Here is a 21,444-nt window from a genome sequence, read left to right as displayed (position 1 = left end):
TAGGTACTCCAGCTTTCTTTTGATTTCCATCTGCATGGAATATCTTTTTCCATCCCCTCACTTTCAGTCTGTATGTGTCCCTAGGTCTAAAGTGGGTCTCTTGTAGACAGCATATATGGGTCTTGTTTTTGTATCCATTCAGCCAGTCTATGTCTTTTGGTTGGGGCATTTAATCCATTCATATTTAAGGTAATTATCGATATGTATGTTCCTATGACCATTTTCTTAATTGTTTTGGGTTTGTTTTTGTAGGTCCTTTTCTTGTCTTGTGTTTCCCACTTAGAGAAGTTCCTTTAGCATTTGTTGTAGAGCTGGTTTGGTGGTGCTGAATTCTCTTAGCTTTTGCTTGTCTGTAAAGCTTTTGATTTCTCCATCAAATCTAAATGAGATCCTTGCCGGGTAGAGTAATCTTGGTTGTAGGTTCTTCCCTTTCATCACTTTAAGTATATCATGCCACTCCCTTCTGGCTTGCAGAGTTTCTGCTGAGAAATCAGCTGTTAACGTTATGGGAGTTCCCTTGTATGTTATTTGTCGTTTTTCCCTTGCTGCTTTCAATAATTTTTCTTTGTCTTTCATTTTTGCCACTTTGATTACTATGTGTCTCGGTGTGTTTCTCCTTGGGTTTGTCCTGTATGGGACTCTCTGCGCTTCCTGGACTTGGGTGGCTATTTCCTTTCCCATGTTAGGGAAGTTTTCGACTATAATCTCTTCACATATTTTCTCTGGTCCTTTCTCTCTCTCTTCTCCTTCTGGGACCCCTATAATGCGAATGTTGTTGCGTTTAATGTTGTCCCAGAGGTCTCTTAGGCTGTCTTCATTTCTTTTCATTCTTTTTTCTTTAGTCTGTTCCGCAGCAGTGAATTCCACCATTCTGTCTTTCAGGTCACTTATCCGTTCTTCTGCCTCAGTTATTCTGCTATTGATTCCTTCTAGTGTAGTTTTCATTTCAGTTATTGTATTGGTCATCTCTGTTTGTTTGTTCTTTAATTCTTCTAGGTCTTTGTTAATCATTTCTTGCATCTTCTCAATCTTTGCCTCCATTCTAATTCGGAGGTCCTGGATCATCTTCACTATCATTATTCTGAATTCTTTTTCTGGAAGGTTGCCTATCTCCACTTCATTGAGTTGTTTTTCTGGGGTTTTTTCTTGTTCCTTCATCTGGTACATAGCCCTCTGCCTTTTCATCTTCTCTATCTTTCTGTAACTGTGGTTTTTGGTCCACAGGCTGCAGGATTGTAGTTTTTCTTGCTTCTGCTGTCTGCCCTCTGGTGGTTGAGGCTATCTAAGAGGCTTGATGGGAGGCTCTGGTGGTGGGTAGAGCTGACTGTTGCTGTGGCGGTCAGAGCTCAGTGAAACTTTAATCCACTTGACTGTTGATGGGTGGGGCTGGGTTCCCTCCCTGTTGGTTGTTTTGCCTGAGGAAACCCAACACTGGAGCCTACCTGGGCTCTTTGGTGGGGTTAATGGCAGAGTCTGGGAGGGCTTACGCCAAGGAGCACTTCCCAGAACCTCCGCTGCCAGAGTCCTTGTCCCCACAGTGAAACAGAGCCACCCCCCGCCTCTGCAGGAGACCCCCCAACACCAGCAGGTAGGTCTGGTTCAGTCTCCCCCAGGGTCACTGCTCCTTCCCCTGGGTCCCGATGCGCACACTACTTTGTGTGTACCCTCCAAGAGTGGGGTCTCAGTTTTCCCCAGTCCTGTCGAAGTCCTGCAATCAATTCCCACTAGGCTTCAAAGTCAGATTCTCTAGGAATTCCTCCTCCCGTTGCCGGACCCCCAGGTTGGGAAGCCTGAAGTGGGGCTCAGAACCTTCACTCCAGTGGGTGGACTTCTGTGGTATAAGTGTTCGCCAGTCTGTGAATCACCCACCCAGCAGTTATGGGATTAGATTTCACTCTGATTGCGCCCCTCCTACCGTCTCACTGTGGCTTCTCCTCTGTCCTTGGATGTGGGGTATCCTCCTTGGTGAAGTCCATGGTCATCCTGTCAATGATTGTCCAGCAGCCAGTTGTGATTCTGGTGCTCTCGCAAGAGGGAGTGAGAGCACGTCCTTCTACTCCGCCATCTTGGTTAATCCTGGGCCTTGATTTGAACACAAGATCTATCTCTAAAGTCCACAGTCTTTCCCACAACACTATGCTACTTCTTTTAAAAAGGCCCAATGTATAAATACATTAAGCAATAAAAATTCTAACCCTCAATAATTAAGGTAGCTGAAATATGGAAATATGAAAGGTAGAAAATACTAGAGATTCCCTCTACTAAAGCCAGACAGCCTACATATTTAATATGTGTAGCAGAATGACTGTACCACTTTCTGTTTACTAATTTCCACTGAATAAATAAAAATATCTACTTCCTTCCCCAAGAGTTAAAGAATTAATCAAGGAAGTATGGACATGACAATAACAACCATCTCATATGTTCATCTCTTATACCTTCAATTAAACTAATAATGCTTCGGGGCAAGACCATTTCTTAGGCTTGTAAGGCAAGCACTAGGTCAAGTGCTATACACTTTAGTGATTACTATGAGAGGCAGAGAGGAACTGGAGAAAACACAAAACCTTTGGAATCAGCGAAATCTGGATTCAGATCTCTTCGTATTTATTTAGCTATATAACCATGTACAAGTTAAGCTTTTCTAAGCCTCAGTATATCATATGTAAAATGAGGCCTATATTTGGCCTTCCTATCAATGTCAGGTTTCTCAAATAGACGATCTACATGCAGACCCAGGCAAGAGAAGCCCCTACCCTGGAACTCAGGCTTTTGGGGGAGTTTTATGTAACAGTTTGTTAATTTAACTTAGTATGTATATGGTATGTAGGTCTACATTTATATTTGCTCCAGATCCTGCAGATGTTACAAATGGGCCTGTGTGTATGTACTACTAATAACCTAACATGTGTATTGCCATATTCACTTTCAAATATTACCCTATTTAGTCACACAACATTACCATGAGTTAGGTTTCATTAATCCCATTGTGCAGATAAAGAAACAGATGTGGTTAAGAAACCTACCCAGCGCCCTTATCTTCTATCACCATATCACTCTCTTCTTAACTCCCAAATAGCTGAGCTTCCTTCTCTAACATATTATCAATATTTCACTCTCCAAGACAATATGCCCCTAATCCTTAAATCTACTCCCTATTTTCCATGACCTGTTGGTAGCACCTGATACTGTTAATAATTTTTCCTTTCTTAAAACAACTTTCCCTTCGGTTTCTAAGGCAAGACTATTTCATTTCTTCTCTTAGCTTTTGCTCTTTTTCTGTCTCCTCTTGTTAGAGTTTTGGTGAAGAATGAATAAGATCATGTTTTTGGAGACTGTCAGCATAAAGCATATATTCAATAAGGGGTAGGGTTTCTTTTTAACCTAAAAAGAATAGCTACCATTTTTAAGAATGGTGTCAACTACTCTACTAGGTGATACACACACATGCACACACACTATTCCATTTATCCTAAAAGAACCATAAAATTGAAGTTCAGATTGGCTGACAAATTAACCTGTATTAGAAACCTGGCTCCAACAATTCCTAGGTTTAGGATACTAAGTCACTTAACTTCCCTGAGCTTCTGCTTCCCCATCGTGTAATTTTATAATGTTCTTGTGAGGATTAAATGAAACACAGGATATAAAAACACAAAGTACATGGTACACAGTCAGTAAATGTTAAACTCCTTTCTCTTCTTGTTGCTACCAGGTGAATACATTAATTTTTTTATCCTTCCCATGTGTGCATTTCTAAAAACTAAGTCCTTGATCTCTTGACCTTCTTTCTTTACTCTATACCTACACTCTGTCACACTTGGGAGTCCAACTCCTCCAGAAAGATAGTTTTGAATTATCTGTGACCATTTCTAAGTGTGCAGGCCCACATCTCTAAGTTTTGCTAGTACTTTCTACTTGAGAATCCCACTGCATACCATCTCAAACTCCTCCTTTCCGTCACAAAGAATGGCAAGCAAAAGACTGGGAGTGGGTGACATAAAATGTTACACAGACAAAATTGATAGGATGCATGATAAAGAAGCTAATTTTATGGTTTCAAGCTTGCCTGAGAAAATTACAAAACTGGAGAAGATTCTCATAGATCATGTCCAAAATTTTATCCCCTTTTCCTCATTCTTCAGACATGAAACTCTAATCCTTCTATTTCCCTAACCCACAAAGCCAAAAATGTTCCCATTCCATTGAATTCCCTTACATTTAAATGCTCCATTCATCTACAACCTAATAATACTCTGTCTTCTATTACCAATTTTCTTACATTTACATCTTATCTTCCTAACTATGCTGTAAGTTCTTTAAGGCCAATAACCATGTCTTATACTTTTAGTATTCTTCATAATGCTAATCGACTACTGCTATAAAGATATGGTCAAGAATTCAGAAATTATAAATTAAGATGTTTTCAGATCTTTTTCTGACATGGAAGGAAAACTTTTCAAGTCAAAAGCTGTGATCCACAAATAGAGAAGGTGTGACAAACAGGAAATTTTCTATTTCTCTCTCAAGGATTTTAGTTTTGGCTTTAAACAGAAAAAATATCCTTTAACATATATTTCCTTAGCCATGTGTTAATACTTTATAAATTATTTCCAGGAACTGTACCAGCTTTTCTTCAAAAATTACTTATACCAGCATACCTTGGAGATACTGCAGGTTTGGTTCCAGACCACCACAATAAAGCAAATATCGCAATAAAGAGAGTCACACAAATTTTTGGTTTCCCAGTACATATAAAATTTATGTTTATACTATTACTGTAGTCTATTAAAGTGTTCAAAGGCATTACATCCTAAAAAAACAATATACATACCTTAATTAAAAATACTTTATTGCTAAAAAATGCTAATCATCATCTGAGCCTTCAGCAAGTCATAATCTTTTTACAATAGTAACAAAAAAGATCATTGATGACGGATCACCATAACAAATATAATAATAATGAAAAAGTTTGAAATATTTAAAGAATTGCCAGAATGTGACCGAGAGACATAAAGTGAGCAAATGCTGTTGGAAAAAGGACGCCGACAGACTTGCTCCATGCAAGATTGCCAAAAACCTTCAATTTGTAAAAAAACACAATATCTGAGAAGCATAGTAAAGCAAAGCACAGTAAAAACGACATATGCCTGTATTTTCTAATACAGTTACTAGTCATTAATTTCTGTAGGAAAATAATTCCTAAAACTATAAGTCTCAAAAACCACACAATGTAGACTGATGTGCTATTTATTAAATATTAAATAATTTAAAAACTTTCAAAACCGAGATGATAAAAATACTTAGTCTAAAGTTTATTAAAAGAAATGGGTTTCTTCTTTGGTTGAATATATTTAATAACTGGGAAAATTTGATTAAATTAATTTTCTTTACTGTGATCAAAATAGAAGAACTGCAGGATAATAAAACTGATTTTGATTTGCTTATTTTACCTGAGTAGCTTTATCTTTCATGCATGAAGGGTAATGAACATGAGGATCTCGTGGCCACTGTCCTGTGACATAAGGTCCTGTTATCGTATCCAAAGAAGAGGTTCGCCTTATTGTAACAGAGGTTCGAACTTGATGATATTTTGGCCTGTCCACTATCAAAAAGTGAAAAAAGATTAGATTAGTCACTAATGAATAAAGTAAAACTTAAAATTATTTAACCCTCATGGTTTGTAAAATATCACACTGTCAATTTTCCCTACAATATATATTTACCCTAATAGCCCTCCTGCATGATGTGATGAAATTTATAGACCCTCTCCCAGAGGAAAATACATTCACATATTAAATTTTGCACACACTTCCAGGGCTGTCAACCCTACAAAGCCCATCCATTTTAGAGACCTATTCTAAAACCTGTATAGCATCTCCACTGCCATTACTTTATTTAAGACTTCATCATGTCTCAACTGCCAGTTTCCTAAATGCTATCTCTGCATCCACCCTAACTAAATCCTACAGTGCCACCTCCCTCCACTGCTTAAAAATATTTCCATGGTTATTCACTGCCTTTAACTTAAAGCCCATTATTTTTCACAGTTCAGCTCCCATATACATCAATACTTGATGTCTTGCTACTCCTCCATAAACCCATGTTAACTACGAAATGCCATACAAACTAACTGCAACTTCCCAAATGTAAAACGCTCACTTCTCTGCCTCTATACCTTCTATTATCTCCTGCACCTAAAATGTTCTCCTTCCCTGTTCACTTGACAAAAACTTATCTTCAAGATCAGCTCAGGTGTCACACTGCCTCTGTGAAACCTTTCCCAATGCTCTTCTTTTCTCCATCTCTGTCCTTTTTAAAGATATACGCACTCTCCTCTGCTTGCGTGGAGCCCTAAATTTGTCTTTTTTCCCCAACTAGAGCATACGTTTGGTCCCTACAGATTGAAAAGAAGTTGATGCTCAATACTTATGAATTTATTCACAGCTACACAAAAATAACATGTATAAAGAATCTTATATTTTAATTCAGCTTCCTCATTTATGGATGAAGAATTTGAAGCCCAGAGGGATAAACTTAAATTGTCCAATGAAACAGAACTGCTAACACGTGATAGAGGTAAAAAGGAACGAAGATATCCAGACATTCTACACAGTTCAATCTACTATAATAATCTACTTCTCCTCTCCATATAGGTACCATAGGTACCTCTGCTGAAACTTAAAATGATCATACTGAACTCTATCGTTTCTTTACAAAGAAACTATAAAGGATTTTTCATATATGCATCTCAAATAAGTTACTACTAATGTGCATTGAATAATAAAATCCAGTGGATTACAAGCACCAAGGCTCAGTCTTACTCAGAGTTATATCTCACATCAAACAAAATGTCTTGCACATTACAGAGGGCCAAGAAACATTTGTTATTGAATACTGTCCTTTAACTACCCTTCTGAAACCAAAATACAAAATTGGGTTTTTTTAATCGGAAAACAAAAGAAAATGCAGCATACTGTGAACTATCGTATTATTTACATACAGTCGTCCTCAGTTCTGTGGGGGACTGGTTCTAGGACCCTCACGGATACCAGAATCTGAGGAAGCTCAAGTCCCTTACGTTTGGCCATCCACCTCTCCGGGTTCCACATCCTTGGACACAGAGGGCTGGAGGGCCAATTTTATCTTACAACTGCAGTTCTGACTTCTTCTTTGACCCAAGAGTGTTAGAGAGGATCTGAAAATTACACAATTTCCTTCCTATGTTTATTACTTAGCTCTCTCATTTTATTTTGCCATAGGCAGAGAGTCTAGGACAATCTATGTCTACTCTTTGGGATCACCTGAAATTTTATTTGTGACCAAAAATCATGGTCAATTTTTATAAATATTTCATGAGTCACGGAGAACATATATTTTCTGTTTTCAGAATAGTTATTTTTCTTGTACATCAGCTGAAATAAAAATATAGAATATATTAATAAGAAAATTATTAGCTTTATCTGTCACAGACTTAGAGAACTACTCAAGTTTCTAAACTACTCTTGAGATATAACAATTCTCTTTATCTCTTGCAATTTTTATCATTTACATTTAGTTCTGGGGAATTCCCTGGCAGTCCAGTGTTTAGGACTCTGCACTTCCACTACAGGGGGCATGGGTTCAGTCCCTGGTCATCGGGGAACTAAGATCCCGCAAGCTGCGCCGTGTGGCCAAAAACAAGAAACAAACAGAAAAAAGTTTATAGAAATTTAGTTCTGTATAATTTGGTTCCATATCGATTCATGACATCATCATTATGGCTTATATGCTTCACCATTGCAGTCTGTTCCATTTATTACTTTTAAGCTCTGTCAAATTGAACATTATCACCCCTTTATGCTTTCCTTCTATTATAATGTATCTGGTTTGCCTATTCTTTTATTTTCAATTTCTTTCAATCATGCTGTTTAGGTGCGACTCTTGTATACTGTATGTAATTAGGCTTTTTGAAAAAACTTTAGAGTATGTCTTCTCCTTATAAAAGGTATGTTCATCCCACTTATATTTATTGTTATAACAAACTTGATTAAACCTGTCATAACTTTTTTCTTCCTCCTATAAATGCTTCCTTGCTAGTTGTTTTCTATGTTTTACTGTTTACTTCTTTTTCTCCTTCTTACCTTTTCCCCTACCATAGGTAATTTAGAAGATATGCAGATTGTTTTTAGTTCTATTACTAGGAGTTACTTCTATTAATTCTTTTAAATATTTTTTCTGGCTATAAAAGCAATATGCACAAATTTTAGCAACTTTAGGGAACACGGAAAATTAACATGTCTCTCATAATCTGATTTATAATAATTTGTTTAAAACTTTTTAAAGTTACTTTACATTCCCTCCACCAAGAAAAAAAAAGACAAAAATAATTTATCCCTTGAAAAAGAACATTTATAGCAATAAAAAAGACCTACATAAAGGTCAGCCACAACCAGAAAATGAAAAGCCACTATATGCAAAAAACTTGTGCCTGAACTTTAAACTGCTCCAAACTATTAGGAAAGTTGTATGTAGTCTACCTATAGTTATTAAAACTCCTGTTAACTTGGTGAACAATAGGGATAATTTTTATGTTTTATAGTAAGTATATAAAGAATCTATAAACAAGTCCCTTGATACATATAATATTCTAATCTATACTTTTTTATTATATTGTTAATCACTGGACCTTTGTCTATACCTTCCAAAGGATCCCATTTCTCCCCTTAGTGTCCATTCTCTCTGATTAGCTACTGTCAGAACTGTGGTCTTCAAGTTATTTTGACTGAGTACTCCTAATAGTAAATATCTAAGTATGCAGCAATATGTGCAGTTATTTATTTATAAATGAGGTATATATTATATGACTAATATGTTATATATAGTGTAAACCTAAGTAGAAATTTACACATGATATAAAAAATAAAAATATGTATGAAAAAAATGGAAGTTACATTTTCTTCCTGTATCTCATAAGTGGGTGGCCTTACTTCAGTGTGAAGACCACTGGGATATGGGACTTTACATTGGGTGCTCCCAAGGCCCAAGGACCAGTGGCGGTCATCAGCTTGGACTCTGAAAACCTAGGCTCCAACATTTGGTGTAGAAACACTCACCTTGTGCTGAGTATCAGAGGGGGACATTCTTACCAACGAGAGAGCCAAGAAACAGAGCCAAGAAACAGATTTGGCAACCTTTTTCTGGGACAGCGTGGACCGGAACTTCTGGTGTCATTAAATTCATGAGTTTTCTTGTATTGTCCCTTAACCAAAAGGAGCTTTTGTACTTTTAAATGTTGTATAAATGTATTATATTGGGTGAGAGCCTGAGGTTTATGAACTGGAAACTTCCTGAAATTTATATCTCCATGTGGTTACCATAAACATAATGTAATAAAAGGGAAAAATATGAATTGGGTGCTAAATTCAATCTATAGATTGGCCAGTTAGCTCTAATTCTGTGATATAACGCTAATGCTTAATTGTGTTAAGAATGTGTAAACAAGCATCACACATTACCAATACCAAAAAAACAAAAACGGTCTGCCTTAAGTAGAAAGAATAAGGTAGGACAACATGGTATCGATATCCTGTTATAAAATTCGCTCTACCAGGGACATCCCTGGTGGCCTAGTGGGGGGGACTCTGCGCTCCCAATGCGGGGGGCCTGGGTTCGATCCCTGGTCGGGGAACTAGATCCCACATGCATGCCACAAGTAAGAGCCCGCATGCCACAAATGGGAGCCCACATACCGCAAAGAGGATCCCGTGTGCCGCAACTAAGACCCAGCACAGCCAAGATAAATAATAAATAAAGAAAGAAATATAAAAAAAAAATTCCCTCTACCAGTCATGATTTTTTTAAAAATTATAGTATATGAAATAAATATACTTGAAAGGTTATATTTCAAACATATGCTTTAAAAGACTCTCGGAAGATGGCGGAAGAGTAAGACGCGGAGATCACCTTCCTTCCCACAGATACATTAGAAATACATCTACACGTGGAACTGCTCCTACAGAACACCCACTGAACGCTGGCAGAAAACGTCAGACCTCCCAAAAGGCTCTTGGTGCTCCAGCCAGGCATCAGGGCTGTGCCTCTGAGGTGGGAGAGCCAAGTTCAGGACACTGGTCCACAAGAGACCTCCCAGCTCCACGTAATACCAAATGGCAAAAATCTCTCAGAGATCTCCATCTCAACATCAAGACCCCGCTTCACTCAACGACCAGCAAGCTACAGTGCTGGACACCCTATGCCAAACAACTAGCAAGACAGGAACACAGCCCCATCCATTAGCAGAGAGGCTGCCTAAAATCAGAATAAGGCCACAGACACCCCAAAATACACCACCAGACGTGGACGTGCCCACCAGAAAGACAAGATCCAGTCTCATCCCCCAGAACACAGGCACTAGTTCCCTCCACCAGGAAGCCTACACGACCCACTGAACCAACCTTAGCCACTGGGGACAGATACCAAAAACAACGGGAACTACGAACCTGCAGCCTGTGAAAAGGAGACCCCAAACACAGTAAGATAAGCACAATGAGACAACAGAAAAACACACAGCAGATGAAGGAGCAGAGTCAAAACACACACACCAGACCTAACAAATGAAGAGGAAATAGGTAGTCTACCTGAAAAAGAATTCAGAATAATGATAGTAAGGATGATCCAAAATCTTGGAAATAGAATAGACAAAATGCAAGAAACATTTAACAAGGACATAGAAGAACTAAAGAGGAACCAAGCAACGATGAAAAACACAATGAATGAAATGAAAAATACTCTAGATGGGATCAATAGCAGAATAACTGAGGCAGAAGAACGGATAAGTGACCTGGAAGATAAAATGGTGGAAATAACTACTGCAGAGCAAGATAAAGAAAAAAGAATGAAAAGAACTGAGGACAGTCTCAGAGACCTCTGGGACAACATTAAACGCACCAACATTCGAATTATAGGGGTTCCAGAAGAAGAAGAGAAAAAGAAAGGGACTGAGAAAATATTTGAAGAGATTATAGTTGAAAACTTCCCTAATATGGGAAAGGAAATAGTTAATCAAGTCCTGGAAGCACAGAGAGTCCCATACAGGATAAATCCAAGGAGAAACACGCCAAGACACATATTAATCAAACTGTCAAAAATTAAATATAAAGAAAACATATTAAAAGCAGCAAGGGAAAAACAACAAATAACACACAAGGGAATCCCCATAATGTTAACAGCTGATCTTTCAGCAGAAACTCTGCAAGCCAGAAGGGAGTGGCAGGATATACTTAAAGTGATGAAGGAGAAAAACCTACAACCAAGATTAATCTACCCAGCAAGGATCTCATTCAGATTTGATGCAGAAATTAAAACCTTTACAGACAAGCAAAAGCTGAGAGAGTTCAGCAACACCAAACCAGCTTTACAACAAATGCTAAAGGAACTTCTCTAGGCAAGAAACACAAGAGAAGGAAAACACCTACAATAACAAACCCAAAACATTTAAGAAAATGGGAATAGGAACATACATATCGATAATTACCTTAAATGTAAATGGATTAAATGCTCCACCAAAAGACACAGACTGGCTGAATGGATACAAAAACAAGACCCATATATATGCTGTCTACAAGAGACCCACTTCAGACCTAGAGACACATACAGACTGAAAGTGAGGGGATGGAAAAAGATATTCCATGCAAATGGAAATCAAAAGAAAGCTGGAGTAGCAATTCTCATATCAGACAAAATAGACTTTAAAATAAAGACTATTACAAGAGACAAAGAAGGACACTATATAATGATCAAGGGATCGATCCAAGAGGAAGGTATAACAATTGTAAATATTTATGCACCCAACATAGGAGCACCTCAATACATAAGGCAAATACTAACAGCCATAAAAGGGGAAATCAACAGCAATACAATCATAGTAGGGGACTTTAACACCCCACTTTCACCAATGGACAGATCATCCAAAATGAAAATAAATAAGGAAACACAAGCTTTAAATGATACATTAAACAAGATGGACTTAATTGATATTTATAGGACAGTCCACCCAAAAACAACAGAATACACATTTTTCTCAACTGCTCATGGAACATTCTCCAGGATAGATCATATCTTGGGTCACAAATCAAGCCTTGGTAAATTTAAGAAAATTGAAATCGTATCAAGTATCTTTTCCGACCACAACGCTATGAGAATAGATATCAATTACAGGAAAAGATCTGTAAAAAATACAAACACATGGAGGCTACACAATACACTACTTAATAACGAAGTGATCACTGAAGAAATCAAAGGGGAAATCAAAAAATACCTAGAAACAAATGACAATGGAGACACGACGACCCAAAACCTATGGGACGCAGCAAAAGCAGTGCTAAGAGGGAAGTTTATAGCAATACAAGCCTACCTCAAGAAACAGGAAACATCTCGAATAAACAACCTAACCTTGCACCTGAAGCAATTAGAGAAAGAAGAACAAAAAACCCCCAAAGCTAGCAGAAGGAAAGAAATCATAAAGATCAGATCAGAGATAAATGAAAAAGAAATGAAGGAAACAATAGCAAAAATCAGTGAAACTAAAAGCTGGTTCTTTGAGAAGATAAACAAAATTGATAAACCATTAGCCAGACTCATCCAGAGAAAAAGGGAGAAGACTCAAATCAATAGAATTAGAAATGAAAAAGGAGAAGTAACCACTGACACTGCAGAAATACAAAGGATCATGAGAGATTACTACAAGCAACTCTATGCCAATAAAATGGACAACCTGGAAGAAATGGACAGATTCTTAGAAATGCACAACCTGCCGAGACTGAACCAGGAAGAAATAGAAAATATGAACAGACCAATCATAAGCACTGAAATTGAAACTGTGATTAAAAATCTTCCAACAAACAAAATCCCAGGACCAGACGGCTTCACAGGAGAATTCTATCAAACATTTAGAGAAGAGCTAACACCTATCCTTCGCAAACTCTTCCAAAATATTGCAGAGGGAGGAACACTCCCAAACTCATTCTACGAGGCCACCATCACCCTGATACCAAAACCAGACAAAGATGTCACAAAGAAAGAAAACTACAGGCCAATATCACTGATGAACATAGATGCAAAAATCCTCAACAAAATACTAGCCAACAGAACCCAACAGCACATTAAAAGGATCATACACCATGATCAAGTGGGGTTTATCCCAGGAATGCAAGGATTCTTCAATATACGCAAATCAATCAACGTGATACACCATATCAACAAATTGAAGGAGAAAAACCATATGATCATCTCAATAGATGCAGAGAAAGCTTTCGACAAAATTCAACACCCATTTATGATAAAAGCCCTGCAGAAAGTAGGCATAGAGGGAACTTTCCTCAACATAATAAAGGCCATATATGACAAACCCACAGCCAACATTGTCCTCAATGGTGAAAAACTGAAACCATTTCCACTAAGATCAGGAACAAGACAAGGTTGCCCACTCTCACCACTATTATTCAACATAGTTTTGGAAGTGTTAGCCACAGCAATCAGAGAAGAAAAAGAAATAAAAGGAATCCAAATCGGAAAAGAAGAAGTAAAGCTGTCACTGTTTGCAGATGACATGATACTATACACAGAGAATCCTAAAGATGCTACCAGAAAACTACTAGAGCTAATCAATGAATTTGGTAAAGTAGCAGGATACAAAATTAATGCACCGAAATCTCTTGCATTTCTATACACTAATGACGAAAAATCTGAAAGTGAAATTAAGAAAACACTCCCGTTTACCATTGCAACAAAAAGAATAAAATATCTAGGAATAAACCTACCTAAGGAGACAAAAGACCTGTATGCAGAAAATTATAAGACACTGATGAGAGAAATTAAAGATGATACAAATAGATGGAGAGATATACCATGTTCCTGGATTGGAAGAATCAACATTGTGAAAATGACTCTACTACCCAAAGCAATCTACAGATTCAATGCAATCCCTATCAAACTACCACTGGCATTTTTCACAGAACTAGAACAAAAAATTTCACAATTTGTATGGAAACACAAAAGACCCCGAATAGCCAAAGCAATCTTGAGAACGAAAAATGGAGCTGGAGGAATCAGGCTCCCTGACTTCAGACTATATTACAAAGCTACAGTAATCAAGACAGTTTGGTACTGGCACAAAAATAGAAATATAGATCAATGGAACAGGATAGAAAGCCCAGAGATAAACCCACGCACATATGGTCACCTTATCTTTGATAGAGGAGGCAAGCATATACAGTGGAGAAAAGACAGCCTCTTCAATAAGTGGTGCTGGGGGGCTTCCGTGGTGGCGCAGTGGTTGAGAATCTGCCTGCCAATGCAGGGCACACGGGTTCGAGCCCTGGTCTGGGAAGATCCAACATGCCGCGGAGCAACTAGGCCCGTGAGCCACAATTACTGAGCCTGCGCGTCTGGAGCCTGTGCTCCTCAACAAGAGAGGCCACGATAGGGAGAGGCCCGCGCACCGCAATGAAGAGTGGCCCCCGCTTGCCGCAACTGGAGAAAGCCCTCGCACAGAAACGAAGACCCAACACAGCCATAAATAAATAAATAAATAAATAAAATTATAAAAAAAAAAAGTGGTGCTGGGAAAATTGGACAGATATATGTAAAATTATGAAATTAGAACACTCCCTGACACCATACACAAAAATAAATTCAAAATGGATTAAAGACCTAAGTGTAAGGCCAGACACTATCAAAGTCGTAGAGGAAAACATAGGCAGAACACTCTATGACATAAATCACAGCAAGATTCTTTTTGACCCATCTCCTAGAGAAATGGAAATAAAAACACAAATAAACAAATGAGACCTAATGAAACTTAAAAGCTTTTGCACAGCAAAGGAAACCATAAACAAGACCAAAAGACAACCCTAAGAATGGGAGAAAATATTTACAAATGAAGCAAATGACAAAGGATTAATCTCCAAGATTTACAAGCAGCTCATGCAGCTCAATAACAAAAACACAAACAACCCAATCCAAAAATGGGCAGAAGACCTAAATAGACATTTCTCCAAAAAAGATATACAGATTGTCAACAGACACATGAAAGAATACTCAACATGAGTAATCATTATAGAAATGCAAATCAAAACTACAATGAGATATCATCTCACACCGGTCAGAATGGCCATCATCAAAAAATCTACAAACAATAAATGCTGGAGAGGGTGTGGAGGAAAGGGAACCCTCTTGCACTGTTGGTGGGAATGTAAATTGATACAGCCACTATGGAGAACAGTATGGAGGTTCCTTAAAAAACTAAAAATAGAACTACCATACGACACAGCAATCCCACTACTGGGCATATACCCTGAGAAAACCATAGTTCAAAAAGAGTCATGTACCAAAATGTTCATTGCAGCTCTATTTACAATAGCCAGGACATGGAATCAACCTAAGTGTCCATCATCGGATGAATGGATAAAGAAGATGTGGCACATATATACAATGGAATATTACTCAGCCATAAAAAGAAATGAAATGGAGGTACTTGTAATGAGGTGGATGGAGTTAGAGTCTGTCATACAGAGTGAAGTAAGTCAGAAAGAGAAAAACAAATACAGTATGCTAACACATATATATGGAATCTAAGGGAAAAAAAAAAGGTCATGAAGAACCTAGTGGCGAGACGGGAATAAAGACACAGACCTACTGGAGAATGGACTTGAGGATATGGGAAGGGGGAGGGGTGAGATGTGACAGGGTGAGAGAGTGTCATGGACATATATACACTACCAAATGTAAAATGGATAGCTAGTGGGAAGCAGCCGCATGGCATAGGGAGATCAGCTCGGTGCTTTGTGACCACCTAGAGGGGTGGGATGGGGAGGGTGGGAGGGAAGGAGATGCAAGAGGGAAGAGATATGGGAACATATGTATATGTATAACTGATTCCCTTTGTTATGGGGCAGAAGCTAGCACACCATTGTAAAGCAATTGTTTTTCAATAAAGATGTTTAAAAACAACAACACACACACACACACACACACACACACACACAAGACTCTCACCATTGCTCACATAAGGAAAATTTCAAAGATATGTAGTTGTTAGTAATTTCCACGTAAATTATTTGAAGGGTTAAAATTCAAAATAAGTTTAAAAATTGGCAAGGATAGTACTCTTCCAAGATATGATTAGCCATAATAACCCCACTTAACCAAATATCAGTAGGGCCTTTTTTACCAACAGATTCATCATAAGCAGTGCGATTCTACTTTAACTTATTAAATAAGTTATTAAATAAGACGACTTATTCCTATTATCCAAACTATCATGGCAATGAGTTAGACTTTAACTGCCTCAACATCTAAGCCTTGATTCTCCCAAATTTTTATTTATTTAATTTGCGGTATTATTGCCTACCAATTCAGGTTTTACAATTTAGTGCAACAATAAAAATCAACACTGGTTTTGCATTATACTAATCCCCTCTTATCCTCAGTTTCACTTTCCACAGTCAACCATGGTCTGAAAATATTAAATGGAAAATTCCAGAAATAATTCATAAGTTTAAGATTGGGGGGCAGAGTCAAGATGGCGGACTAGGAGGACATGGAATTCACGTCTCCACACAACTAGGGCACCTACCAGGCACCGGTGAGGGACCACAGACACCTAAGGGGAGGGGAGAAACACCCAGTGACCAAGTAGGATGTGGGGCATGGGGGGAGTGAGAGGGGGAGAAGTGGAGGTGGGATAGGACTGGCGCCCCTGAGGGGTGGCTGGGGGAGGGGAAGGGATCCCACCCCCAAAGGGGGAAATTGGGGGACCACTGGGAGGGCAGAGGATCAAAACGGAGCATGGCCAGGTCTCCCCTGCCCACTTGGGCCCCCGGGAGCCTGCTGAGATCCCGGTCCTGATCCTCTGCCCATGAATGTCCCCTCCAGCTGCATGGGTCCTGAGGGAGTGGGAGGGAGGGAAGGGAAAGCAAAAGTAAAGGCCAGACCTACTGGACTCAAACCCCTGAGGGGTGGCTGGGGGAGGGGAGGAGCTCCTACACCCAGCAGGACACACCCACGGTTAGGGGTCCAGCGGGGACTGGGGAGACCCCGGGAGTGATGGGGAGTGGGGGCGTGGAGGAATGGAAGGGAACGCGGCCAGTGCTTTCCCTGTCCACTTAGGCACCAGAGAGCCTGTTGGGCTCCTGGGCCTAATTCTCTGCCCTCAGAGCCTCCCTCCTGCTGTGCAGAGACCAAGCCCCATCCTTACACCCCCACCCAGGGCCCTACCTCTACACTCAGAGAACCCCTCCAATGAGCTGGGCCTAGACCGCACCCACACACCCTCACCCACGGCTTTGCCTCCAAACCCCAGAACTCCACACTCTGAAGGCCCTCCTTTGGACGTGCTGCCTCTCCCCTTCTGTAGGTCCTAAGTGGAGGCCCTGCCTGACACTTGAACATCACCCGCCCAGGCCCCGCCCCCAAGACCTTTTCTGGCTGCATGGGTCCTAAGCCTAGGCCCTGCCCCACCATAACCCCCAACAATGTCTAAGTTCCAACCCTGCCTAAACTCCGCCCCCCACAGCCAAGGCTTTTTTTTTTTTCCTTTTTTCCTCTTTTAGATTGGGGTTCTGTTTTACCTTGTTGATTAATTGTTCTTCATTCATTTATATGTTTATTTTTTCTAATAAATCTTTTATTTTTCTAATTTTATTTTATTCTTTATGCTTTGTTATTGTTCTGCTCCTTTTTGCCTTGTTCCCCCACCCCCCTTTTTTCTTTTTCTTTTTTCTGTTACAGTTTTATTTTACCTTGTTGCAGGTGTTTCAATTATATTATTATTTTTCCTAATATATTTTTTATCTTTCTAATTTTATTTTGTTTTTTATTCTTTGTTATTGTATTGCTCCTTTTCTTCTTCTTCTTTTTTTTTTTTTTCCACGCCACATGCCTTACGGGATCTGGTTCCCAGGCCACAGGTTGGGCCCGAGCTCCTGTGGTGGCAGCTCCGAGTCCAAACCGCTGGACTAACAGAGAACCTCAGACCCCAGGGAATATAAATAGGAGTGAGGCCTCCCAGAGGTCCTCATCTCAGCACCAAGACCCGGATTTATCTAACTGCCTGCAAACTCCAGTGCTGGATGCCTCAGGCCAGCTAATCAGTAAGACAGGAATACAGCCCCAACCGTCAGAAAAAAAAAAAAAAAATGACAAAAAATATGTTACAAATGAAGAAGCAAGGTAAAAACCTACAAGACCAAATAAATGAAGGTGAAATAGGCAACCTACCTGAAAAAGAATTCAGAGTAATGATAGTAAAGACGATCCAAAATCTTGGAAACAGAATGGAGAAAATAAAAGAAACATTTAACAAGGATCTAGAAGAACTAAAGAGCAAACAAACAGTGATGAACAATACAATAACTGAAATTAAAAATACTCTAGAAGAAATCAATAGCAGAATAACTAAGGCAAAAGAACGGATAAGTGAGCTGGAAGATAAAATGGTGGAAATAACTGCCAGGGAGTAGAAGAAAGAAAAAAGAATGAAAGAATTGAGGACAGTCTCAGAGACTCCTGGGACAATAGTAAACGCACCAATATTCGAATTATAGGGGTCCCAGGAGAAGAAGAGAAAATGAAAGGGTTTGAGAAAATATTTGAAGAGATTATAGTTGAAAACTTCCCTAACATGGGAAAGGAAATAGTCAATCAAGTCCAGGAAGCGCAGAGTCCCATACAGGATAAACCCAAAGAGGAACATGCCAAGACACATATTAATCAAACTATCAAAAATTAAATACAAAGAAAAAATATTAAAAGCATCAAGGGAAAGGCAACAAATAACATAAAAGGGACTCCCCATAAGGTTAACAGCTGATCTTTCAGCAGAAACTCTGCAAGCCAGAAGGGAGTGGCAGGACATATTTAAAGTGATGAAGGGGAAAAAACCTACAACCAAGATTACTCTACCCAGCAAGGATCTCATTCATATTCAATGGAGAAATCAAAAGCTTTACAGACAAGCAAAAGCTAAGAGAATTCAGCACCACCAAACTAGCTCTACAACAAATGCTAAAGGAACTTCTCTAAGTGGGAAACACAAGAGAAGAAAAAGACCCACAAAGACAAACCCAAATCAATTAAGAAAATGGTAATAGGAACATACATATCGATAATCACCTTGAATGTAAATGGATTAAATGCTCCAACCAAAAGACACAGACTGGCTGAATGGATACAAAAACAAGCCTGTCTATATGCTGTCTACAAGAAACCCACTTCACACCTAGGGACACATACAGACTGAAAGTGAGGGGATGGAAAAAGATATTCCATGCAAATGGAAATCACAAGAAAGCTGGAGCAGCAACACTCATATCAGATAAAATAGACTTTAAAATAAAGACTGTTACAAGAGACAAGAAAGGACACTACATAATGATCAATGGATCAATCCAAGAAGAAAACAAAACAATTGTAAATATTTATGCACCCAACATAGGAGCACCTCAATATATAAGGCAAATGCAAATGGCTTTGAAAGGAAAAATCGACAGTAACACATTAATAGGGGACTTTAACACCCCACTGACACCAATAGATCATCCAGACGGAAAATAAATAAGGAAACAGAAGCTTTAAATGACACAAGAGACCAGACAGACTTAATTGATATTGTTGGGACATTCCACCCCAAAGCAGAAGAATACACTTTCTTCTCAAATGCACACGGAACGTTCTCCAGAATAGATCACATTTGGGGTCACAAATCAAACCTTGGAAAATTTAAGAAAATTGAAATTGTATCAAGCATCTTTTCTGACCACAACACTGTGAGATTAGAGATCTATTACAGGAAAAAAACAGCAAAGAAAACACAAATACATGAAGGCTAAACAGTGTGCTGCTGAATAACCAAGAGATCACTGAAGAAATCAAAGAGGGAATCAAAAAATACCTAGAAACAAATGACAACAAAAACATGACGATCCAAAACCTATGGGATGCAGCAAAAGCCGTTCTAAGAGGGAAGTTCATAGCAATTCAAGCTCACCGCAAGAAAAATCTCAAATAAACATTCTAACCTTACACCTAAAGCAACTAGAAAAAGAAGAACAAAGAAAACCCAAAATTAGTAGAAGGAAGGAAATCATAAAGATCCGAGCAGAAATAAGTGAAACGGAAACAAACCAAACAATAGCAAAGATCAATAAAACTAAAGGTTGCTGCTTTAAGAAGATAAACAAAATTGGTAATCCTTTAGCCAGTCTCATCAAGAAAAGGAGGGCGAGTACTCAAATCAATAAAATTAGAATTGAAAAAGGAGAGATTACAACTGACACTGCAGAAATACAAAAGATCATAAGAGACTACTACAAGCAACTATATGCCAATAAAATGGGCAACCTGAAAGAAATGGACAAATTCTTGGAAAAGTACAACCTTCCAAAATTGAACCAGGAAGAATTAGAAAATATAAACAGACCAATCACAGGTAATGAAATTGAAACTGTAATTAAAAATCTTCCAACAAACAAACATCGAGGACCAGATGGCTTCACAGGTGAATTCTATCAAACATTTAGAGAAGAGTTAACACCTCTCCTCCTCAAACTCTTCCAAAAAACGGTGGAGGGAGGAACACTCCAAAACTCATTCTACGAGGCCACCATCACCCTGATACCAAAACCAGAAAAAGATATCACAAAAAAAGAAAATTATAGACCAATACCACTGATGAACATAGACGCAAAAATCCTCAACAAAATACTAGCCAACAGAACCCAACAACACATTAAAAGGATCATACACCACGATCAAGTGGGATTTATCCCAGGGATGCAAGGATTCTTCAATAAACGCAAATCAATGTGATACACCATATTAACAATTTGAAGAATTAAAAACCATATGATCGTCTCAATAGATGCAGAAGAATCTTTTGACAAAATTCAACACCCATTTATGATAAAAACTCTCCAGAAAGTGGGCATAAAGGGAACCTACCTCAACATAATAAAGGCCATATATGACAAACCCACAGCAAACATCATTCTCAGTGGTGATAAACTGAAAGCATTTCCTCTAAGATCAGGAACAAGACAAGGATGTCCACTCTCGCCACTCTTACTCAACATAGTTTTGGAAGTCCTAGCCACGGCAATCAGAGAAGAAAAAGAAATAAAAGGAATACAAATGGGAAAAGAAGAAGTAAAACTGTCACTGTTTGCAGATGACATGATACTATACATAGAAAACCCTAAAGATGCCACCAGGAAACTACTAGAACTAATCAATGAACTTGGTAAGGCTGCAGGATACAAAATCAATGCACAGAAATCTCTTGCATTCCTATACACTAAGAACGAAAAATCAGAAAGAGAAATTAAGGAAACAATCCCACTGACCAGTGCAACAAAAAGAATAAAATACCTAAAATACTCAATCTTTGAATTTACAAGAGCTTAAATA

General features: G+C 38.7%; 1 protein-coding gene across 3 annotated transcripts in view; it reads right to left on the bottom strand.

Annotated features, from left to right (window-relative positions):
- Positions 1-5,142: 5,142 nt before the first annotated feature.
- LOC309653607 (glucocorticoid-induced transcript 1 protein-like) overlaps positions 5,143-21,444 on the bottom strand; it is a 42,293-nt gene continuing 25,991 nt past the window's right edge. For 2 of the 3 annotated variants that reach the window (XM_082478491.1, XM_082478492.1), the window contains exon 2: positions 5,143-5,605. In XM_082478491.1, the coding sequence (XP_082334617.1) occupies positions 5,445-5,605 (161 nt within the window). In that variant the 3' untranslated portion in view covers positions 5,143-5,444. The remainder of the gene's footprint in view (positions 5,606-21,444) is intronic. The other variant, XR_014259271.1, reaches the window with a different exon arrangement.

This window comes from Balaenoptera physalus, assembly GCF_965194825.1.
Source record: "Balaenoptera physalus genome assembly, contig: HAP1_SCAFFOLD_670, whole genome shotgun sequence".
Lineage (NCBI taxonomy): Eukaryota > Metazoa > Chordata > Mammalia > Artiodactyla > Balaenopteridae > Balaenoptera > Balaenoptera physalus.
The sequence above is the reverse complement of the archived record's forward strand: the minus strand, read 5'-3'. Positions and strand labels throughout refer to the sequence as shown.